The sequence below is a fragment of the Tenrec ecaudatus genome, chromosome 7 (genome assembly GCF_050624435.1).
Source record: "Tenrec ecaudatus isolate mTenEca1 chromosome 7, mTenEca1.hap1, whole genome shotgun sequence".
Classification (NCBI taxonomy): Eukaryota; Metazoa; Chordata; class Mammalia; order Afrosoricida; family Tenrecidae; genus Tenrec; species Tenrec ecaudatus.
In genome coordinates, this window is record NC_134536.1 from 95,299,768 (window position 1) to 95,325,612 (window position 25,845).

Sequence of the window (25,845 nt, forward strand, 5' to 3'; positions counted from 1 at the left end):
CCAGGCCTAAACAGTGACTAAATGTCATATAGTCTCTGCCCATTCAATAAGCCTGAGCTTTTGCATGATTTTGACTTCTTTCCACCTTTTTTTTTTTATCATTTTATCCAGGATCTTCCATTTCTAAGAAGTTGGTAGTGGTAGCTTATTTATCAGCAACTAGCTCTTTAGGTCTCAATATGTGGAGCCTGATGTTTGTGTGGTCATTGGTTTATTGGACTAATTGTTTCCATGTGTCTTTCAATTTTCATTACTCTTCTTTTCTCTGAATGGGGAAGGACTGATCATTGTACCTTAGATTTCTGCTCACAAACTTGTAAGACTCCAGGTGAAAACTTAAAAGTAGGATATAAAGCATTTGTCTTGATGAATTGTTCTGTCAATTTACTTGGTGTCCCTTGGAATTTTGTTTTTTATTCCCCTAGCCTGGCACGCATTCCCTCAAGGAGTTTGCTTATGTCTAAGAAGTTTCCATAACTTTGCCCCTGTGTGCTCCATCATGGATCTATTTGCAGCAAAAGTAAATAAATATCCTCTGTCAAACCTATATGTATTTGTGAGTGTGCTCCAACACCTGTTCAGGCCATGCCTGTCTGAGCAGCTACTGTAGAGTAATACTATTTGCCTCTAACACTTACACTTAAAAATTGCATAGTGCCTTGCCGCCATTTTTGGCCAGTCTTCCTTATTAATGTATATTGCCTTCCCCTTCACCCAGAATAACACTTGCCCAACTTTTCCTTTCCCACCCCTGGTTAACAGTCATCAACGATTGTTTCTTTTGGTATGGAAACCTCTTCCTGCCTTGTTATAATTATCTCATAGAATATTCTTTTGTGAGTGACTCTTTTTACTCAACATGTCCTTCAGGTTCATCTATGTTAAGAGGTGTTTTGCATATTCCATGAACTTAGCTTTTTCCACGAACTTTTGAAGCTCCAGTGTACAGTTACTTTCATTTGGGAGATAAACAAAAAAAGATGGATGAAGAAACTAACTTTAGTTGTCCTGATGGATGTCCCTTAGTGTACATAAAGTTAGTCAAACTTTCACTGTCTTAGGGAGATAGATCTGGAAGACCGTTGTAAGTGATGGATGGATTTCCTTTGTGATTGTGTGTAAACAGCTATTTTTTAAAGAACACATCCTTAAATATTCTGGTAAAAAGATGATTTTTTTTTCTCATTATCCTCATGATGGCTGAATTTGTTCCTTTTGGAGCATACCATTTTGAGTAGGAAATTAGCCATTTCTCATGTTGTCTTTATAGCTTTAAATGGCAATTAAAAACAGTGTCTGTATGTGGGTGTGTACACATATATGTCTGTCTATATATATGACTCATTATGGAAGGACTTTATTATCGTGTAGGGGAAATTTTTTCCTCACATTTTGTGTAACACTGCTTTCACCTTTTAATTATGAAGGTGAACTTTCCTTCATCAGGTAAGTTGGTCACATTAAAGTCCTCCTTTTTGAGTAAATTTTTTTTTTAATGGCAACATCTAGAGTATAAGTGGTTTGCCCTTGGACCACTAATTTGTGATGGGACCAGTAGTAGAATTAACTATATATTGTTTCTAGCTAAAGAGTTAGCCCTTAAAAAATGTTTATTAGAGTTTTAGATGACATTTTTCTTGTTCTTTCTTTGGGTAAGAAATTAAAAATTCTGAAGGAAAGAAAATATTTATAGAATAAATATAATATGCTGATGTAGTGTTTTCAGACTGGGTAAAACAAAATTTAAAAAATATTTTATGATTTATAACTAAAAACTAGCATCCTTCATTTTAAAATAGAGACCTAGCCTTTAATGATTTTTAATGGCTTTTAAAATGCTTATATATACACATGTGTGTGTATATATATATATATATATATATATATATAACCTCTTCTATGTACATTACCTCAGGAAAACCTTGTAATATAATTAGAGTGGATCTGACTAATAAACTTTGGTTTTATGAATGAGTAAATTGTACATTGAAGAGATAAAGTGCTTTGGGCATGTTTGCCTATGCCATATATGTAATTGGAGTTTAAATATGTTTAAACTATCTGTTTCTAATTATACTAAATCTAGTCATGGTTGGGTTTCTTCGATTTTTATTAATATCTCTGCACATCTAATTTTTAACCATACAGTTTAGTGATAACTTCCTGGTAGAAATGTTTCATAATATGATCTCTCAGAGGATCTTTTGAAATGTTCTTCAGCTTGATGACTTTTTTTTTCTGTCTCCTAAGTTACAAATTTTCTAAGTGCCCTACTTCTTTCCCCTCTCTGTTCTTTTTTACTTTTGTTTTCCATTTCATTGCTTGTTTAATCAATAGATTAAAGACAAAATATCTAGCACTGCTGTTTAAGAACATCAAGAAACTCAATTTGAAGATGAGTAGAAGCTTGTATTTTCATTGCCCACTATCAAGAATATTGGACTTCTACTGTAGTTATAGCTATTCGGCTCTTTGTAGTGAATCAATAGTTTTCTGAATGACAAAAGTACCATAAAAGTGATCCAAGTATAAATTCATTCCCTGATGTTAAATTGTACAAGTAATTACAATTTTTGAAACCATTTGAGGATGTATAATTCTATTGTAGAACAGTATTTTTAATTCAGAAGTGGTAAATATTTTGATGGCATATTATTAAGATCAAATAATAATTTCTGTGAATCTTAAGTTAACATATAACATGAATAAATAAATTTCAACATTACACGTAGAACCAGGAAATAAGGGTATACCTTTAAAAGAATAAAGTAATATATAAGTCATGTGATATTTAACCAAAATGTCTTATTTGAAACTTAAAATTTCTTTGAAAAAGTTAATAGCTATCATATAAGAAATATGATAGTTTGTATTAAACAATATTTTACTCTACTTTATAGAAATTAAAGCCCTTCATTAAATTTTAAAAATCACATTTTAAAAAATTAAATTTAAAAATTAAATTAGTTAAACTTCTAAAATAGTATCAAGGAAATGGGCCTCCAAATCAAAACAAAAGTCTTAAGAAGATTCCATGCCATCAGGTCAATTCTAACAGCCACCTTGGAAGACAGGGTAGAGCTGCCCCTGTTGGTTTCCTAGAGTGCTACAACTCTAGGGGAGTAGAAAGCTTCCATCTTTCTCCCTCAGAATGGCTGGTGATTTCCAACAGCTTCCCTTGCAGTTAGCTGTGCAACTTTCCCCACCAGGGCTTCTTTGTGAAGTACAGTGATTCTGCCTTTAAATAGCTGATAATGTTATAAGCACTTAATTTTTCTCATATTGCACTTACATACGACATTCATCTATGAACAGTTTATAAAAGATCTTCTAGTAGCGGTTGAGATTGGCTCCATTTTATGTTTAAATAATTCTCTAATTTACTTCATTTTACAAATATATTTTAAATGGTATTCTGAACTTGCCTGTGGCATTGTCCTCAAAAAGCAATGGAGTATTTCCGTTTTAAATGATAGCTTACTTCCTAGTGCAGAATCTGACTGATTAAAGCAGCAGGGTATTAAATTGGATAAAGTGAGTTTAGGTTTTAAAGGGACATGGAGTAGACATAGCCTTGAAGTCATCCTCTTCTCCCCCATTTAATCACATACATATTCTTAGGTTTTTAAAATCAATATTTAAAAGTATTTGAAGAAACAAGTGGAACTGAGTCTTCCTGTTAGTTTTGTTTATAATGAACTATGGAAAAGGGATTAAAAAATATTGCAGAAACACAACTTAAAAAAATTACTTACATTTTATCTACATTCTTCTAAAATTTTGTCAGTTATTTATTCATGCTTCAGCTTTTCACCCTTGTAGAACTGAAGTATTCAGGATAAAAGTGGAAGAGTATATTTCACTTTTTAAATAAAGGCAGATAGTATATATGAAGAATATTAAAACTAGTCACTTGTATCTTTGCTGGCTCACATTTCAACGTTGTAATGGCAGGAGATAATTTTACTATGGTTTGGTTTGATAAACCTTTTTCTACCCTGAACGGAAGGTGAATACATTCTGTAATAATCCCATTTCTTGAAATAGGCAAGTTTAGAAGTTTACTAAAAACTTGAAGTGTTCATAAATAACAAGAGTTGTTTTGTAACCTTTTAAACCCCATTTTTGTAACCCCATTAAATTATGGTACAACCACAGTTTACTACAAGTTTGAAACACTATGAAGAGACTTCCAAATTTCTAGTACTAGGCATTTCAATATTAATTGTAACGAACAAATTTTTCTAGTGTGATTTGTTGAACTCTACAAGTAGAGATTTGTTGAAGCTACAGTGCTATAAAAAGTAGCTTCCTTTACATTTCTGGCATTTTTGCTCTACAGCTTGCTCTTTTTCTCACTCGCTCTCTATTTCTCTTGCTATCGTTACAGTTGTGTCTATTGCTATTTACGTTTCCATATCTATGTATCTGTCATGTTGTTCAAAGCATGTTGTCTTTGCTTTTGATTTTGAGTGCTTCTTACATGTTTCTTTGTAGAAAAAGGTTTTACTGAATTGATTTTTGCTTCACTTTTGTTTATGAGTGATTTCCAAGTAATAGTTTTTATTTAATTAAATTTTACTTATTTTTATAATTGTTCTTCTAACCTTTCTTTTACTTAAAAGATTTTTTAAAAAATGTTCCAGTGGCCACTAATCCAGAACAATATATTTCTCCTTGCAACGTTCCAAACAAGCAGAGGCCGCCAATCACCACTCAGAATTTTTGCACATGCATACTTCTTCTGACTTTAGTATGTTCTCAGTGTGACCTCTATTTAGTCTTAGATGCTTATAGAAATCCTTCTAGCTGCATGTGTATAGTGAAAAATAAAAATTAGGTATATCTCATTGTGTTATCTCTTGAATCAAAATTTAAAGACTTAATTCTTAACCATCTCCCTACTCCCTATCAAGATAATTTCATATATTCACATTCTGTGTTAAGATGACTTTCAGCCCTTAATGTATGGGTAAGAAACTAACTTTAAACCTTCTAATTAGAAGGTTAGATTTGTACACTTTTTCGTTTCTGAATCCTTTAGATCTTAACTATATGTCTCTATATTTGGGTACCAAAGACATATTATTCGCCATGTTTTCTGTTTCTACTGTGTTTCTTGTCATACTATATTGTATTTAGTGAATTACTTTGAAGTATTAATTCTTTGATATTTTATAACCCATTCTTACCAAATATTTGGCGTTAAAAGGATGCAAAATTATGGACAATATGATCATTCAGGTTGTAAATGCTGTGGTTACATATATTTAAGTGCTTACTTTGTACATTTAAGAACAAAATATGGGAGACCACAAAAAGGGTTTGATACGGATTAAGCTGCGGAGGTGTAAGATACTTGCAAAGGTAAACATTAATAGTCTTGAATGATAATTTGACAAGTGAAGAAAGACAATTGCTATAATCTAAGGATGTAGAGATTACTTCAGGGTAGATGGTCAGAGAAGGCTTACCGAGTAATTAAGAGTTTGTCAAGAATAGAGTTTGGAAATGGTGATAGATGATATAAATGTGCATATAAGTTGAGTTAAATTGTTGATGACTTCAAATGATCTTGTGTAAGCATAAAAAATAGTGAACATGGTCGAAATGGTAAATTACAGGATAGTCTAAAAGTAAAAGGAAAATAGTGTGTCTATCAATAAGAGTACATCAGGCATGAAACTGGTAGCTTGGAATCAATGATATATATCATAATGAAGAACTATGAGAATAAGCAGTAGAAAATGTAGGAATTGATTTTTCCTGTTAGTTTGGGTATTGGCCTGGAGAGTAGTGGGGGATATTTACTAAGTGTGTTCAAAGTATTTGATATTACTTCATTTCAGATTTATCTAGTTCTTCCAACCAGCCTCCTGGCATCACATGGTAGAGTTTTAGAACTAGATAGGGCTTGATTATTTAAATAATCTATCATTCTACAGAGACTATGTCACTGGCTTGTCCGTTACTGGAAGATGAGTCTTGGCTTTCATTCCTCTTTCTCCCTTAGTTATTCATCTTTCCATTTTACAAACTTTATTATTAGAAGTTGTACGTGGGATTCAGAAAGTTCATGGCAAAATTCCAATTTATTTCAATTATATTTTCCCACAAACTTTTTGGTGCCCTTTATAAACAATTTTTAAACCTGTATTAAAAAGGTACTAGTCTTTATTGAATGTAACCAATCTCATAATCAAAGTAGTTAAAAATTCTTAAATAATAATTTCCTGTTTTTTAAGTTAAGCATAAATTTCTTAAGTTCCTATTAAGAGTGTGTTGCTCGTTTCTTGATAATATTTATAGCATTCTTTATTAAGTATGAGCAAAGTCATTCAGCAGTTTGAAAGCCCCAGCAGCACCTCAGTACAAAGAGGAGGCTTCCTGCTCTTGCAGAGTCACAGTCTCAGAAACTTGTGGACAGTTCTAACCTGCTGTATAGGTTTGCTGGGAGCCAGCATTGACTTGATGGCTGTATGTTTCAAGTCAGTTCTTATTTTAACTTGGATCTGATACTTCTATGTCTTTCTTCGAAAACAACATTGTTTTTCATAGTTGAACATATTTTTGTTTTTCTTTTTATTACATTTCCTATTTTACCATTCCTCAGCAAATACTATCTCATTGATTATCACCTTGTTATTTTTATTCCTTATATTTAATATCTTTGAGTGTTGTGTTGTTCTTTATTACCCATTCTTACATCCCAGATACAGTATTTTTATGCAGATAGCATGTGCCTTTTTTGCCAAATCACAGTTTTCCTTATCTTTCTCTAGAGAGGTATTTTTGTAAGTTATTATGCCACTTTCTTTATATGTTGATGTTAAAAATAAAATTGGCAGAGTGCATTTACAGAAATATCCTTGGGGAGGGAGCAGTTGACAAGTAAATATTCTTTAAGGTGTGTATGTTATTTGCATAAAAATAAGCAACATGTAGGAATCATACTTGAATTTTATAGTGGAACAATGTCTAAAATTTACTTAAGATTTTTGGCATGATATTTTTTCTATTTTGTCATTTTTCTATAATATGTAATAAGTATTAGCATAGGTATATGTGCAATATTAAATTTTATGCTGACTTCTCAAGCAGAATATTTAATTTGTGATCGTCCCATAGACTTAATATGCCAGTATAATTCCTTCCGTTTTTAATCTCACACTTACTATTTGGAGTCTAGTTTTACAGAATGAAAACATTTTCAGAGAGAAACATTTGATTTTTCATTTTTGGTTGACATGGTTTATCAGACCATTGTTTATCAGACTCCAGAAAGATGAAAACCACATTACCATTGAGTCATTAGTATAGTAGGGAAAATAAAGTATTTTCTTGCTTTGTATCAACTGTTTGAAAATCTGAACTTTCATTTTATAGGTTTATTTTATTATTGTTTTAATCCTTTTATTTGGGACTCTTAAAGCTCTTACAATGTTTCATATAACATTTGGTTATATCAAGCACATTTGTTTGTTGCCATCATCATTTTCTAAACATTCACTTTCTATTTGAAACTTGGTTTCAGCTCCTCTTCTACCCCCTCCCATCCCAACCTAAATAATTGGTTTTATTATTTCAGATAATAAAGATAAATTAAGAGTCCTAAAGATAAATGTATTTTATTTCTATTGAGTTTATAGGTAAAACAGGTTCTTTTAATGTTTGTAATATAAACAATGACTATTCCAAGAATACACTTTTTCTTTTTATGAGATGATTGAAATACACTTTCATTTATTCCATATAAAAGTTACTTGGAGTTAACTACTTTATATCAAGAAAATTGCTACTATTCTGGCTTTTAATAGTGGAATGCATTATATAAGACACACCATATGTTCCTGAACTTATTTTTACCCACTACCCTCTTTAGAGAAAAAAATTACTCAGTGTTCCTCTGGCAATAAAAACTTCTGTACTATAGCTTACAACCTGGGATAAAGTGTAGGTATCTGTTTCTTTAGCTTCCACCCATCAGCTACCCCTTCCAGAGCTAGTTGGATCCACTTTGGGAAACACTGGGATGCACAAAGATCTTAATATGCTTTTTAAAAACAGTTATAAGTTTCATATCTCCCATATATTATTTTAGCTATATTCTATTAAATGTTAATGTAGATATATGTGTTGGCTACCCCCTTTGCTCTCACAATGAAAGCGTAGTATTATCTAAACATAAAAATATCTATTAAATTTACTCTCACATTACCGTGTTGAACTTAAAAAAATATTTTGTTGAACTTCTTTTAAACCTTCTATATTGTACTGCGTACTTAGAACTGTAAATTTGGAATTATAACAATATTATGACCCTGAAAAGCATTGTTTTTTGCTTTTGCTGCTGTGAACTTTGATGGGTAGCTGTAACAACACCTTGCCAAAGCAGTAATAATTCTTTGATCTTGAGTTTTTTTAATTTGGCCTTATTAAGGTAAACTTTGTGCATTTGCTTATTTACAGTACTTGTACTTAATGTTTTTCTGTATGATTAAGAGAACTTTGGAATAAGAGACTTGAATTGTGACAGTTTTACTTGTAGTTTTTCATATGTGGCAAATACTAAGCTGTATGGCTACTAAGTACCTTCTATTCATCTGGGCTGAAGTCCTGTTCTTTCTTGTTTTTGCATAGTTGTAAAGTAGGCTCGGAATCAGTTACCTTCTTCTATTTTGTCATTCTTTCACCACCAAGAAATAATTCTGTTTCACTTGATGTTCTTGCTCTTATGATGTCTTTGTGTATACTAGGCCTTACATGAATGAATTCCTTAACAGGATGCAATTTAAAGGCAACCTACTTCTTTTCCATTATTAACAACATCTCAAACAACATTAATAAGCACCAACATGTCTATTTCTTCTTTCTTAATGAGCCACAATTAAAGCTTGTTTTCTTTTTGAGGCAGACCAGTGTTTGGTATATTTACTTCTTAAACAGAGCCTTTACTTTTAGAGTGTTGTTTCTCTTATACTTAAAATGTAAATCTTCCTTGAGAAATCTGCTTTTCTACTGAATTTTAACTTCATTTCTGTATTTGCTGGATGGTTTTTCTTCCCTATGTAACAATTTTAGTATTTAAGGGAGAAAATTGCTACTACTACAAAACATTTCTTTGGATCTTGCAAATAAAACATAATTTGTTCTAGATCAGTGGATACCGGAACAGAGACGAGGTATTTCTTACCTGATAATGTGTGCGTGTTCCGATTCTGCTAATCCAGAAATCCAATCCCATTTGTTGAAAATCATCCTTAGTTGTATTTGTTAGGGAGTCATCTCCCTGTTAATTAATTTTCTAAAATTCAGCCCCTAGATGTGCTTTAGATAGGGTAGAATTTTTACCTCTTTCAGAACACTGCTAAAGAAGTTTTCAACTGGAACATAGTCTGAAGAAGCACTGAGAGCAAAAAATTTCAGAGTGGTGATTGGCCACCTCTGTTTGATTGACAGGTTGCAGGGAGAAACACATTCGTTCTGGATTAACGGAACTGGAAAACAGAAAACAATTATCAGGTAAAAAAAATCACCTTTTTTTTAAACGTTTGAAATTCATCATTAAAAAGATGAGTCAGACCACCAGCGAATTTCTTGCTTAAAAACATTTGTGTGTTCTGAGCAATGATCTCTGGTTACTATTTCCAAAAATTAAAAAGGTAAAAAATCAGTTCCATTACTAAGCATTGAACAGTGTTCACAAATAGGGTAGTGATTAAATGGAGATAGATGGCACAATTGCATTTTAAATCTGTTTTTAAAGGATGAAGCAAAATCTTGTGGGTGGGGAATTCTTTTATTTTCTGAATTGTGTCTGGTGTATGGATAAACAGATTACTTTATTTTTCCAGGAAATTGATCTGGCACTTTTCATGAATGTTAACAATTTTTTTTCACTGTTATATTTATTTTTTTATCTTCATTATATTATAATCTTATGCATCTTTTATCATATAGTTTAGTAACTAGTGACCAGTTGTTAATATTTTCATGGCAATTTTTGATTCTTGACTAAATATATTTCAGATTGAAGGCCAAGGACATGGTGCAGTATTTGACTGCAAATGTTCTCCTGATGGTCAGCATTTTGCATGTACAGACTCTCATGGACATCTTCTAATTTTTGGATTTGGTTCCAGTAGCAAATATGATAAGGTAGAGTATGATGAATATGGATGTTACTGATTGCATTTTAGAGGTTGAGTGAGAATCACATTTGCATTCAACATAAAAGTTGGGATAAAGATATTTTAAGTAGTCTACAGATTTCTGGTTTTAACTAACACAAGGGTGAATGCAACAGTTGTTACATTATTTAAAAATCAGTTTCAGCTTGAGTTAATAACTTTTAACTTAGCCTGCTAGAGCCATCTACAGTAGAATACATGAGACATAAACTTGGAATAGGACGTGTTCATTGGGATTTCAATAAATTCTGTGCTATATAGATAATATGCATTTATCTGGGGTGGAAAGTCATATGAGTAAAAAATATATGGCTTAGAAATTAATAGCTAGTAGCTAAATTGTGTAGATTTTATAAATTTTGTAGATTTTAAAAGACCTGTCTTTAAAATCAGTAATTAAAAGACTTAAATTGCTTTTTTAGTGGTACAACCACAAAAAGGGTTATGGAAGTTAAAAATAGAATGTTATAATTTAAGGAATTTCAAATGATCAATATTTTTTAACTTAGATGAGTCAGATACATTCATATTAATGATTTCATCTCAAAATTTACTGAGAAAACATTTGTTAATATTTAGAATCTTGTCATGTTAAGTTTAAAGTGTTAATTGATTTACATGTGACTATCATACTTTTCTAAAATTCTAAATGCTTTCTAAGTTTTACCGTATATACTCGAATATAAACCGACCCAAGTATAAGCTGAGGTACCTAATTATTACCTAGGAAACCAGGAAAACTGATTGACTCTAGTATAAACCTCGGGTGAAAAATGCAGAAGCTATTGGTGAGTTTCAATAATAAAAACAAATAAAATTACTAAAAATTGACACATCAGTGGGATAATGTATTTAAATATTTATTTTAAATAAAACAAGTCATTTAATATTAGTAAACCAGTACAGTAAGTGGAAAATAGGTTCAACAAAAACAATAAGGTATCAACACAACAATGATCCCTTAAGAGGACTATTCCCTGAACTCAATCAGCAACCAAGCTAAAATGTAAAGAGTTGAAATCCTTCAAAACTGGATTCCTCATCATCATCCGTATCCCAATGCAGAGCTTCAGCTGGTGTGAGGTCATCATAGACGCTGTCCTCACTGAGATCGCCGGCATCACCATCACTGCTGTCATTTTCATACAAAGCGCAGTCTTCACTGCCATCCGTAGCATTCCTAATACTTCATTTCTGGAAGGCACGTCGCACCATGTCTTCTGGAATGTCTTCCCATGCATCTCAAACCCACTTTGCTATTAACTCTGTGTCGGGCTTCATGAGATTTCCTCCTTTTGTTGGCCAGGCTTGACTAGATGACATCCATTCATACCAATGACTTGTGTATAAACCAAACCCCCGTTTTTCAGCTGAAAAACTAGGCTTATACACGATTATATACGGTAGTTATTTTAAGAGTTTGTGGAATAAATTTTTTTAATGATTTCCCTTTGTAAAACATTGAAATTGCTGTATTCAGTAATTTAAAATAGCGTAAAACAATCAAAATACTGCTGAAGAATTCATTCTTAGATTTGATTTTACTATTTAATTTGAAATTAACTTTAATTGTTTTATATTTACATTGTCTTTGGGAAAAATGGCTGCTTTTATTTAATGGCTACTTCATGATCATAAAAGTGATAATATTGATTACATAAACTAGAAAATCATTAAAACGGAAATACAAGTTTAATTCTACAATAACGTTCGAGAATGTTTTTTAACCCGTTAAACATATTTTAAGAAATCTAAAATTCTTTAACCCATTCCTTGAACTCATCACCAGGGGAGAAACGTAACAGTACATCTCCCTCAGATTTTTGCTGTAGCTTATTGCATGCACAGCATTCTCATCCTTGTATAATTTCTTGACTCAACCTATTCATATGTTTTATAAATATCCAAATAGAAAGTATTTAATAACTGATAACAGCCTATAGAGTTATCAAGTACTGTATACATGGTTTACACACCGCTGATCTGAAGAAAAGAAAAAATTTTAAATACCTTAGAAGTGTGTAGACAATTTATAACCATACATTTTTATTGCTTTAATTTTTCGTGTGTATGGTTTTTGTTTTTTTACAGATAGCAGATCAGATGTTTTTTCATAGTGATTACCGGCCCCTTATCCGTGATGCTAACAATTTTGTATTAGATGAACAGACTCAACAAGCACCTCATCTCATGCCACCCCCTTTTTTGGTTGATGTTGATGGTAACCCTCATCCATCAAGATATCAGAGATTAGTACCTGGTCGTGAAAATTGCAGAGAGGAGCAACTTATCCCTCAGATGGGAGTAACTTCCTCAGGTTAGTGCTCATTAAGAGTTTCATGATGAGTAAGGGACATAAGATATTCGATGCTATAATATAATCTGTATTCCTTTATAATTTCTGGGGGCCTCTGGGTAATCCTATATTAGGCTGTAAGTCAGTTGTGATCATATAATTGAGCCAGCAATATATTTTGATACCCTTAGCAGGTCCTGATATTGCTACCAGCATCTTCTTTGCTTTTCCTATTTTGTAGCATGTTGTATCTCTGTTTATGAAGTTATTTTTTCACATTGAATTTTAGTTTTTTGTTATTAAATGAAATAACATTAATACTTATAATTTCCCATCCCTTAATTCTTCATTCTAGAATATCTAAGGTGTTTTCCCTTCCCACCTCAACCCCATTATATCCCCAGTACCTGTTATATTTTTTCATATATAGTGGGCACTTTAGAATTTCTTTACACAATAAATCAGTAAGGGTTTTTGCGAGGGTAGATAATAATTAGATAAGAATTTGGTTTTTTTTATATGTAATCTGAGTTAAACATGTATTTTTGTCACTTAGCTATATAACTTTGAGCAGCTACTGTGGTCTTCATATCTGTAGAGTAGAATGAAGAGTAGCACTTATACAATGACATGATAAGATAGTAAGATCAGTGACCATTAGCTATCCTTTTTTTTAACTACATTTTAAGACTTTTAGAATGTCTTCTATTTTTTAACTGTTATTTGTAGTTGAACAGTTTGTCTGTTGCCCAAACCAATTTGTTTAATTCTCGTGAGATTGATAACTAAAATAATCTGAATCATGACTAAAAGTATGCTTACATTTTTTCTTGTGTGCTACCACAGGACTCAACCAGGTTTTAAGTCAGCAAGCAAACCAAGAGATAAGTCCCTTGGACAGCATGATTCAAAGACTACAGCAGGAACAAGACCTGAGACGTTCTGGAGAAGCAGGTATCAATAATACCAGCCGTGTTAATAGAGGTATGACTGATTCTCTTTTGTGTGGAATATTAGCAAGTTTGAGAGGCAGCCTAAGCTTTCACCAGTAGAGAAGTTATTAAATAAATTATGATATATCCATAAAATAGTCTGTTGATATGCTCGTGTATTTAAAGCATATTTAATGAATTACAAAAATGTTCATAAGATTTCTAATATGATTAAATAACATTTCTAGGACAATTTTCAATATGTATATTTTAAATTTCCTATAGCAAGCATGCAAACATTCAAAAAATATTTAATTTACAATATGTAGAATATACTCAAACTTTAAAATGTTAAACCAATCTATGGCCTTTAAAGTGTCATAATCCTATCTGTAGTTTGTGCTTCTTACCAAGTTTACTAGTATGTTTTACATTATTTTGGGTTTACCAGTTGATAGTTATTGTCTATTAACTTACCTAGTCATCTGTATGTTCAGTTTTCATTATATTTTTGCATCTTGTTTAGTTCCTGATGTGTGAGGTAGTATAGGTTTTGTTGTTGTTGTTTTCATCTTTTGCTGAAACTAATGGAGACATTTCTAACTAGGACATGCTATGTTAATTTTGTCGCTTAGGCTCTATAAGTTCTACCTCAGAGGTTCATTCACCTCCAAATGTAGGACTGAGGCGTAGTGGACAAATTGAAGGTGTACGGCAAATGCACAGCAATGCACCAAGAAGTGAAATAGCCACAGAAAGAGATCTTGTAGCATGGAGTCGAAGGGTGGTAGTACCTGAGCTATCAGCTGGTGTAGCCAGGTAAGGGAAGTTGTAAATTTTTATGTACCATAGTTTCTTGTGTTTATTTTTAATCAGAATCTTTAGCATGGCTTTTTAGCTCTGTAATTCATTTTCATTTTTATCATAAGAGCTAGTATTCTAAAAAATTAATATTTCATCAGTGTCCTTTTTAAAGAGTCATGTAAATGTTATTAGATAAGATGGGTTAAGGTGAAAGAGAAAAATTATAAATTTGGACTAACCAATTTGATATTTTGACTCTAAGTGCCTTTCCCCCCCCTTAAACAACAAACTCAACTGCCATTGAGTCAACTCAAGTAAAAGGGACCTCATAACACAGGACAGAATTGCCCTTAATGGTTTCAGAGACTGTACATTTCTTTACATGAGAAGAAAGTCTCATGGAACAGCTGTTGGTCTAGAATTGCTGACCCTGTTCACCTCGTGGTTGTCTTCCCAACGCATAACCCATTATGGTACCAGGGCTCCTTGGGTTTGGCATATAGTAATTCTATTTTTAAATAGCTGACAGTACTATATTAACCAGCACATTTTAATTCTAGTCTGCCCTGTTTATATCTAAAATACATTCCTATGGTGTGTTTTACAATTTTTCAACAGATTTACTAGTCATTTGCAAAATACAATTTAGAAACTTAAAAAGGTTTAAATTTACCTTTGCTGCAACTGTTATCCATATATATATAGGGGGCAAAATTTGGAATACTTTTAGATAAAACTTTTAGGTGATCCACAGCCCTAGTTTTAGAGGACATCAGGTCTATTGTCATAACATAGTTCACCGAAACGGTATTTTCATCCTACTTAGGTGAATAGTGACTGACTGATAACTTAAGCGTGCATGAGCATCCATCCTTTCTTCATCTAGAGGAAAGAAAAGTGACAGAAATTGAAAGACAACCGAAATAATTAATGCAGTGGCCTAATGGACCATACAATCGTTAGTCTCAACAACCCTAAGACCAGCAGAGCTAGATGATTCTTGAGTACCAGGACCTCTTTAGAAGGTCCTAAGTTGGAAAGGGAAAAAGGGGAAGAAAAACTCAGGATTATAAGAGAGAGACCAGGCTTACTTGTCAGGAAAGAGGTGGGATACTAGAGACAAGGGCCTTTGCCTTCAAGTCTGGAACTAAACTCCCCACTGTGGTAGAATAATCAATCATTTAAGAGGAAAAGGGAAAACAAAATCGAGGAAAAGAATAGCATTTACCCGAGGACAAAACTGAGATGAAAGGAACTGGAGAAGAAATGGGAAACACAAAGAAAATGGTCTCACGTGAATGAGGGGGTTATAATTGATGACACATAATGTGTGTGAATTCTTGAACGAGAAACTAATTACCTGCTATATACCTTCATCTAACTCATAATAAGTAAAATAAAAACCCCAAAACTATTTATTGGCAAATACATTGCTGCTTTCATATATAGTAATATTACTTTCCATTGTGTTTACGTTTCGAGACAGTAGGACTTGATAGTCTTATTCTCAACGTCCATGCTATGAAAGAACTTGACTTATACAAGCTATCCCCAGATGGCAAGCACTTGAGTTACTGACCACTTGATGCCATTTAATGCAGGCTTCACACAGTCTCTGTCATAACCATTACAGGAAAACAATGCAAAGGAAGTTTTAAAATGGAATGATTTGTTATGGCAACCAGAAAGGGAAAAACCAATCGCCTAAGCTGTCCAATGGCAGACTTAGAAGAAATGTAGTGAGCTCTTCTTCCAGAAGCCTAATGAATGAGATTTGAACCATTGGCAGGATTGTGGAGGACCACACAAATGCCAGGCAGCCGTCTTGTTTGAAGTCCTGCTTTGAAATGATGTAACACTTGTAGTGCATGTGCAGCTTTTAAATCACAGAGAAGTCTCCAGCCTTTTGAAAGAAACTAAGCCAAAGCAAGCCCGCTGCCACTGCATCCGTTCTGCGACTCAGGGAAAGGACACAAAGACAAGAAGCCCCATTATCATAGGTTGAGTCTGACTCACAACCTCTGGAACAGAGGAGCATTAGCCCTAGGTCCCCACGACTCCCAGGGTTTCTCCCACAAGGCTGGTGGCTTTGCTTCAAGCCCACCAAGCCCACCACCCCCACAGTGAGTGCCACTAGGGCTCCTTTTCTGACGTTAAAAAACAAACCTAAAAGCCCAGCAGAACCTGGTTAATTTACCTCATAGCATTTTCTGGGCTGTTGGTTCAAAGTGGCTGACCTTGCAGTTGACAGTTAATTCCGTGTTAACCCAGGACAGCCACAAGAGCTAAGAACTATATGCTTGCTCTCTGGCGGACCTACATAATCTTAAAAGGCATGATTAGAAATGGCTCTCATTCATAAAGCATGGGCGGTCTCATCGAAGGGACTATTCTGAAATAATGTCCATAATAAATTGTTTTTGATTAGAGTATTTAGAAAATGTACATTAGGATTTATTAATAAATACCTCAACTTTTAAATTCAGTCTCAGACTACATATTTTCTCATAGCACTGTTCCTTTGAAGGGGGTACAATTTTAAAAGGCCCATCTTTTCAGTATCAGTCTTGAAGAAATAAGATCTGAAATCAAAATATTAGATTTTGTTAGCACATCTGTGGAGAATGTGACTTTAATCATCAGGAAAGGGTGCATTCAATACTGAAACCCAAACATAGGCCAGCAAGTTACTTTTCATTTGAAACAAGTTGTCTGCTTTCACACAATGAGAACATTATGTACACATTAGATTTAAAAAGTATTCCTGGGTTTTTTCCTTCTGACTCACTCTACTCTTGAAATATAGTTATAAAAGAAGTAAGTAATCGAGGCAGAATTGAGGTGCTAGTTAGTGATGGATGTCCCTGCATTTCAAGGAAACGTAAGTGGGTAAGACTTATTTTCTTCCAAGTCTATTCTTCACCTTTTTATCTCTCTATCATTGGCTTAATCTAGGTTGGCAACACAATAAACATCTCTTTCAGAGTTAGATGGCTTGTTCTGCCTCCCTAGGCCTGTGTTCTCAGCACTTAAGTCCTTTTTGACTAGGAATCTTTCCTGATACCCATACCTCAGGGAAGAAAATAGCCTGAAGACTTCGAAATGCAGCAGAATAGTACACTAATTAAAACTAAATTCAATTCATTTTGTCAACAAGGAAGTGGTATCTGGAATAGATGAACCAAAATCAAACCATTGCTACTGACTCTATTGCAGAGGATTTCCAAATATGGTAAATCTTTACAGTAGTAGACTACCTTATCTTTCTCCTGTGGAGCCGCTGACCTGTTAGTTAGCAGTCAGGTAACTTGGATTGCTCTACCAGGGCTTCTTAGAATGTATAGAGCTCTCTCACAACTCATTAGTTTATAAACAAGCAATAACATCAGAAAACGTGCCCACGATATGAACCAGACTTTTACCAAAAAAGGGCTTACCAGACGTCAGGTGTCATACATTAAAAGATTCTCAACATCATTAACTTTTAAAGAAATCAAATTACAACTAAAATGAGATTATTACAAAACATTTAGGTGTCATTCATTGGGTTAGTGTTTAAACAGATACAATTATACCCAAAACTATTAACTTGCAATAATTACATAATATTGTGAATGTATAACAGTTGACTTACATGTGCGATAATTTACATAGACAAATGCATACACAAGTAAAACAGAAGAGTCTGGATTAGTGCACTGGTTATTATACTGCTGTTTTGCAAGATGCTGTCATTGGAGGAATTAGTTGAAAGTACAAGGCATCTTAAAATTACATGGAAATGTACAATTACTAAAATGTTGTCTAAAAACAAAGCCGTTAACCCCACTTTGTATTCATAATTGTGGCCAGCCACATTTGTGAATGTGCACTTTAGTAAAGTGAAAGCAATACTATGTTTCAATTATATAGTTCCAATATTTCAGAGATGTTTGAAATTTGAATATTAACTCCCTTTTCATTATGTTAAATGACAATTTAGTGCCCTTGCAAAGATTTGCATTTATAAAGAATTCAAAAACCCTAAGTCTTAGTGAGTTCGAGTTTTTAAAATTAAAGTTCAAAATTAATGTTTTCAATTTTTTCCCCCAATATCACTTTAATAACTAGAGTTGGAAGTTTTTCAGTACTAGAAGCCTGACTTGTCTCTTTCTGGAAGGAATAAACTTACTTCAGGGTTTTAGGAGTCATATTAAGTCTCAAAGCTGTTAATGTTTTATTTTTCAGAGATTCTAGTGTGCTCTATGGCAAACTGATCATATTGTCTGTATGGTCACATGATTAAAAGGGGGGAACATCGTCCAGTTTCTGACTCTACAAAAATTATCTTAGAAATGACTACATGCAAGGTGAATTATGAGAATGACGAGTGCAACGAATGTATCAGGGTGCTTTGCTCAATTGATGTATGTACAGATTGTGAGAAGAGCCTTATGAGCCCCAGTAAAAAGATTTTAAAAAAGAAATAACTTCATGCTCTCAGAACTTTAGACTCAGCAGAAATAGTGCAAATTTAAGTAGATAGAGAAAATACTCTAATGTTTATGGTTCCAGTATTGTAGTTATTTGATATGTTTAACTCCAGAACTTTTACGTGCCATCATATGGAAAGAAAATATTAATTAGCATGCCATTTCCCCTCTGAACCCTGACATTCCTTTTGGTGAGAAATCTGTTGTGAAAATTCTAGATTAACATACATGCCCTTTCATTCTCTTCCAGTAGGCAAGAAGAGTGGAGAACTGCAAAAGGAGAAGAAGAAGTAAGAATTTACAGGTCAGAAGAAAAAAGAAAACACTTTACTATTCCAAAAGAAAACAAAATACTCACTGTTTCAAAGGTAAATCATCTTTGTTTAATAATCTATTTCGTTGTCATGATAAATGTTAAATTCTAGAAAGCTGCCTTTTCAGCTTAACTTTTCCAAAATGCTAATACCTAAATAGGCATTCAGTTTTCTTGATCGTCACAGGACCTCATTTTAAGGTTGCAGAATGAAGACAGGTCAAAGAGGAAAACACCAAGGTTACCTGCTGTCTAGACGTTACAACACTGGACAGGAGTTGGCAGACTTGTGATACGAAAGAGCCAGAAATACATTGTTAAAAATCAGTAAATTTTAAAGTAACATCATAGGTGAAATTAGGATGGTTTTATTTTCATTTTCAATTTTACTTCAGAACCAACCACGTGTACATATTGAAAGAGCCACATACGGCTCTTGAGCTGCAGTTTACCAACCCCCTCGTCTAGAACAGTTTCCCAAACTTGCTTGCTTTATAGTCCCCTTGTCAGAAAAAGCATTACTTAGTGGCCCCCTGGCAATTAACAACATTTTCATGATAGCCCATAATCTAGAAATAAAGTGTAGGTGTCCTGTGGTGTTTTTGGTGGAAAAGGGAGGAAGGACAACATTAGAATCAGGACTTGGAATTCATCCTGAAAACTGCATGTAGTGTTTGAAAATGACAAGTTTTTTAGGACTAAAATATTAATGTTAGATATTTGTAACACTTTTTAATGCTATGGATTTGAGTAAGTAAAAATAAGTTAAGTGAAAGAAATGAGATAGAATAAAGTCTTTAACAATGGGTTACCTAAAATTTGTGAAATTTTGTTTCCTTTTTTATGGCTCTACATATTTTGCAAGGCTTTTACAAAATTGCAGAACCCTTCAGTTCCTTTGGTAGAGTAAATCTTGTGTCATTATATGAAATGTTTTTGTTTCATTTTCAGGAGATTTAGTTATAGGTTCAAAATTATTTTCTCTTGACTGAATTTTTAAAATGCTGTCAAATTTACATTTTTCTTTGAAGATGATCTTTAGGGTTTCTCCCCCCACCCCCTTTTTTTTTTCTGTATGAACAGTCTTTATCTCCTGTGTACTTTTGCTATTTCTTTTGCTGTAAACATTTCAGCCCCCCAAATTTTCCAAATATTTTTGAGTAAGTGTTAAACCTGTATTCACTCCAAGCTACCACATTATATTTGTGCATGGTAGTCCAGTGTTACTTTTCTTCCAAATTTAATGGTTATTGTTTTTTTAATGCATTACTAATTGAATCTTCCTAGAAGTATATGATTTTAAGACAAGATTTGCTTTTATTTGATGAATGTGTTTTCCTTCTATTGATTTTGAGGGTTTTTTTCAGATATAAATTACTATATTTCATTAGTTTATCATCTATTTCAGGATACCGGTTTCTCTTTATGATTGTTGGTTCTATTCTCACTTGTTGCAGGAAACATTTATCTTCGGCAAAAGAGAACCAGCAAAGTACCTGGTATACTATGCCTGATAGTAACAGAGTACTTATTTTTATCACACTTTGGTTTTTAATTTGCTTTTGCAGCCAATAGTCTATCTGATTTCTATAGGCTTGGCATTGCAGCAGGAAAACTTAAGTGTTTTGCTTGGTCTGTTATCAGTTAATTATGGAACAAAATTTTTTTTCTTATAATTTACCATTCAGCAGGTATATTTCAGAATATCACAAGGCTCAGGTGTAATTTGTAAAATATTTTAGGTGGCTTACAGTCAAGTCCATCTAGGTGATTACCTTATTTAGGAATACTTTATATGACAATAATTAACTCAAACTAAAAATAGAAGACCTGCTCTTTAAGCACACTTTAATAAATTTTATTTACTTGCTTTCAGAATCATGCTCATGAGCATTTCCTAGATCTTGGAGAATCTAAAAAACAACAGGCAAATCAACACAATTACCGTACGAGGTCTGCATTGGAAGAACCTCCGAGACCCTCAGAAGAGATAGAAAATGGCACTAGCTCCTCCGATGTAAGCGCTCAGCTTCCTGGCCATACCTTCCTTTTCTTTTTCCAATTTTACTCTTTTTTAAAATACTGCTTTCGTTCAGTTTCAGAAACACAGGAGCAGTTCTATTCTGCTGTGTATAGGGTTGCCACGAGTAGAATTGACAGAAGTGAATTTTGTTTGGTTTCATTCTTTACATCCATGATACACTGATATTAGTGGTCTGAGGTTTTAAAGATGTTACGTAACATAGGAGAGACTAGATCCAGGTTCCTTTTACACTAAAACCATTCTTTTAAATTTTGTATCATTTTCTTAAATTCCCTAATTATATTTCTTACAGTTATTTAAAATGAATTGTAATAAACAAATACTGCTCTAAAGAAAGACTTTGGACTAGCCCCCACTAAAACTTGTTAATGATCTTTTGTGCCTTTTTTTGGTTCAAGTAACCTTGCATTAACTCTTAATATTTGTATATTATGATTTACATGGAATAAAAACAAATACACTTAATGTTTAGATAAATAAGATTAATACACTTACTGTCAAATATCTGTTACAGTAACTAGGGAGAAAGAGACTGTTGGTGATAAAAGCCAAACTTTAAAAATCATACTGCAAAGTTTACTCTGGAGTAATAATAATCTGTGCATTTGAAAGTATCCTTAACTTTTAACCTTTTAACTAATTTATAGTATTCTTTATTTTTCCCAACAGTTTCACTGGAACTACATGCATATCATACCATTGAATAGTTCAGTCATTCATTAATATCCATTTGTAATCTAATTTTTAAAAATAATTTTATTGTGGGCTCTTACAATTCTTGTTACAATCCATACATCATTTTTATCTGACTTATTTGTACGTATATTCCATCGTTCTTTTCTAGACATTTACTTTCTATTAAACCCTTGGGATCAGTTCCTCCTCTTTCCCACCCCCGACCCCACCACAACCCTTGTGGCCCCTTGATATAATGTAGATTTTTAATTATTTTCAAAACACACTGACAGCTATCTCCCTTTCCCCCTGGTCTCTGTTGTTCTCCCCCCTGGAAGGGGTTATGTGCCATTCATTGCGATCGGTGCTCCCTTCTCCTTTTATTACCTCTATTCCCATTCCTGTTCCAGCGTTCCATGCGGTGTGAGTTTTATCTCTTGCCTCAATCTAATTTTTATAGTCTTCTTCTTGCATAATTATTTCTACAGGTGTTTTCTTTAATAAGTTCTTTAGCAAAGGGAATCAATTTGCAATCTTAAATAAGTCGTATTCATTACTTTAAACCAGTGGTTCTCAATCTGCGGGTCACTTTCCCTTTGAGGGTGGGAGGTGTCTAATGACCCTTTGACAGGGGGTCGCCTGGTTCATTATAGTTATGAAGTAGCAACGAAAATAATTTTGTGGTTGGGGTTCACAACATGAGTAACTGTATTTAAGGGTCGCATTACTTAGCCTAATCCCATCCCCAGGTAGTGGAATCAGTGATGTTATGGACTGGCTCTTATATATTGTTGGACTTTAAGACTTTGGGCATATGTGGTTATTTGCTCAGTGTAGTCTCTATAAGAAGAGATAATATTAACTTGGTTTGAGAGTATTTTAACCATAATTTAAATCCTAGAGTTGCTAAGTAAAAAAATGAATACTAGTTATAATTCACCTTACACAGAAAAATGTGGTTATATTGAAAAAAACCATAAAATATTACATATAGGTTAGCTATTTGCCTTTTCATGGATTTATAATATATTAAAAATACTATTTTAATATTTTAATGCTTAATTTACTAGAAGTGTATCATATTCTCAGTAATAAATCTATTATATCAAAGAACATATAACTGAGTTCATCATTTCTCTTAAAGAACTGATCTATTTCTATTTTAGTATCCTTTTAGAACAGCTGAATTACTTCTAGACAAATTACTTGAGAATAAAAGGATCACATTGAGCATATGTTAATCAATAGGAATAATTGGGTGGTTTTATCAAATATTTTACATTTCATTTTGTATTTAATGTTTAGAAATCTATTCCTACCTCTATGAATAAATAATATATAGATGGTGGCATAATCAGATCACTTGTTTAGATAAAATACACTATTGGGTTGTTTTGGTTTTTTTTACACGATTGAGGTTTGCCCTTTTCGTGCTTTTATCATGTAAATGTGGAACCAGTCCTATAATGTACATTTTTCATTCCTAGAGTTTGATAATGAGGATCCTCCTTTCCCTTAAAACCTGATTTTATTTAAATAGAAAAGTACTGTATCCCATTGTCCTTATGAGAAATAATCTCAATATATCCAGCAAGTAGAAATACAATACCATTATTGCAGATAAAAATAGGCTATGCTTTGGAATACAGTTACCTGAGTACAAAGTAAACATTTTAACTTAAAAGTTGTGTCATTTGTGACAAATTTCCCAACCATTTACATTGAAACGAAAAAAGCATTCCAAAACCGTGTTTTATAGAGATCAAACAACGTAACAAGAGTTTTTTGACCAGAAATCTTTTTCATGACGATAATGTCTTAACAATTAGTACCCTACTTTAAAAAAAAACAACAACCTACTTTTCACTTGTGAATAATTGCTAAGTAGAAATCATGGATTTTTTAATCTACCACTTGAGTAAAATAAGACTTGCATTTTAATGATCTTTGAGTATTGTCTTACAAAATTAGGTGAAAATTTTTTTATTTCTCAGGAAGGTGAGGTGGTTGCTGTCAGTGGTGGAACTTCTGAAGAGGAAGAACGAGCATGGCACAGTGATGGCAGCTCCAGGTAAGCAAATAAGTTATTTCTTCAAAATGTAATGCAAAATTTTTTTTAAAGCAGGTTTTTTTTATCAGCAACACATTTGAAAATTTCTAAGGGTTTAAAGTTGATTCTAAGTATTTTTTATTTCTAAAATGTAATCTACAGAAACAAAGTTGTTTTTTGCAACTTGATCTACACTTGATCCTTTTTAACGTATTCTTTTTATAGTTGATACTTGCGGTTACTGGACCTCACCGTATTCTTATTATTGACCTTGGGAAACATCTAATCCTCAATTTATAACAGTGAGAATCCTCTTTATGGAATTAACTACTGTAAGTTGTAGGACATGTGGTATACAACTAAAATTATCTTCTAGGAGTCGGACTGAGCTTTACTCTTTCCAGTTGACCATTTCCAGTGAGGATTCCAAATCCTTATATTGGAGATTTCCATTATTGTCGACATAAATAAAGGCCTTGGCTGGACTTGTAGGGTCTAAATATAGTCTTAGGGAATTATATTTAGAGTCCTCTTTTAGTAGCGATTCTTAAATATGAGAATTCAGGAGACTATAGGGTTCCTTTTATCAGTTCTACATTCAAGGGCTATTTTCGTCCTGTAACAGGGATGCCCAGAGAATACAAGTTTGTAAGCACAACTCTTCTAGTGGGTAAAGATAGTTCTGATCCTGCTACTCAATATCCACCTACCTTTGCCCTTGGATGCACCACAAAGTTCCTTCCTCCCCTCAAGAAAGGAATCTCCGCATTGACACCTATTGTGCTATTCAGGCTTATTTTTCTTGAATTGAAGAATGTTATCTCTTGCCTTTTATTTTTATATGCTGCACACTATCTTGAATATATGTATAACTCAAATCCATTCTTAAAATCATTTTTATTTTTAACTTGTTCCTTATTTTTGGAGATATTTGAGTTCGATTTATTAGACATTCTCTTGAAGGTGATGACTTGTAATTTAGGGAGGTTTTTTGAGTTCATTTTTATTTTGCTTTTTATTATAGTGTCATAAAACCTGGGCTTTCAATTATATTTTACATGAGTTTTTTTAAATACATGCTCACTTCCAGTGACTACTCCAGTGATTATTCTGACTGGACAGCAGATGCAGGGATTAATCTGCAGCCACCAAAGAAAGTTCCTAAGCATAAAACCAAGAAAGCAGAAAGCAGTTCAGATGAAGATGAAGAATCTGAAAAACAGAAGCAAAAACAGATTAAAAGGGAAAGAAAAAAAGTAAATGAAGAAAAAGATGAACCAACATCACCAAAGAAAAAGAAGCCCAAAGAAAGAAAGCAAAAGGTTGATTTATTTTTCTTATTAATATAACAGATACTATGAAAAAAACTCAAGCATGCATTTCCGAAGGGTAATACAACATTGTGCAGCTGTATCAGCAATGAGTAAAAGAGGTTAATCGGGGGATCCTCAGAAGTGTATTTTAACTAAATTGAAATATAGTCTAGTAAATTTAACTCAAGGTTTTAGATGTTTAGTTTGGGGTAATAACTATTAAGAATATTCTCAATGTTGAGCACTTAATTTTAAGGTAGTCTGATATTTTTTTGATAGCCTGAGTAGGATTTAGCCACTCATATAATGTTTTTTTAATTAAAAGAAAAATCAAAGTTATAAAACATTTAGTCTGTTAGTTGGCTATACTTTTTAATAAACTTAATTGTTGTTATAGAAAATAAACAGAGGCTAGGGAGAACATCACATGAAATAAGAATGACAAAATCTTTATACTTTACCTCCAAGCAAATATGAGTCTTAAGATACAATTACCATAATTAGTTGGTCCTTAGATAAGTAGTCATTTTGACTAGATTATTATATTTGAAAGCTGGTGGGTATGTGTAGAGAATCAAGAAAACTACTTGTATTTTTAGAATTAAATATAAGTATATTAGTGGGTTTAAATATTAGGGAGACTGTAGGTTCTTTGTTATAAACATTTAAAAAGAAAATACCTCATACCCTCATTTGAACTTCATGTGCATCTTTTAGACTTAATTTCTTCAGCTGTATAGTTATGAATTACTTTAG

At 32.9% G+C, this 25,845-nt stretch overlaps 1 protein-coding gene across 4 annotated transcripts in view; it reads left to right on the forward strand.

The window, feature by feature from the left end:
• The window catches only part of PHIP (PHIP subunit of CUL4-Ring ligase complex), a 121,135-nt gene that overhangs the window by 56,578 nt on the left and 38,712 nt on the right, over nt 1-25,845 (forward strand). For 3 of the 4 annotated variants that reach the window (XM_075554861.1, XM_075554860.1, XM_075554863.1), the window contains 8 exons: nt 10,030-10,158; nt 12,282-12,507; nt 13,333-13,470; nt 14,054-14,237; nt 18,945-19,062; nt 20,884-21,024; nt 23,721-23,797; nt 24,867-25,098. In XM_075554861.1, the coding sequence (XP_075410976.1) occupies nt 10,030-10,158; nt 12,282-12,507; nt 13,333-13,470; nt 14,054-14,237; nt 18,945-19,062; nt 20,884-21,024; nt 23,721-23,797; nt 24,867-25,098 (1,245 nt within the window). The remainder of the gene's footprint in view (nt 1-10,029; nt 10,159-12,281; nt 12,508-13,332; nt 13,471-14,053; nt 14,238-18,944; nt 19,063-20,883; nt 21,025-23,720; nt 23,798-24,866; nt 25,099-25,845) is intronic. The other variant, XM_075554862.1, reaches the window with a different exon arrangement.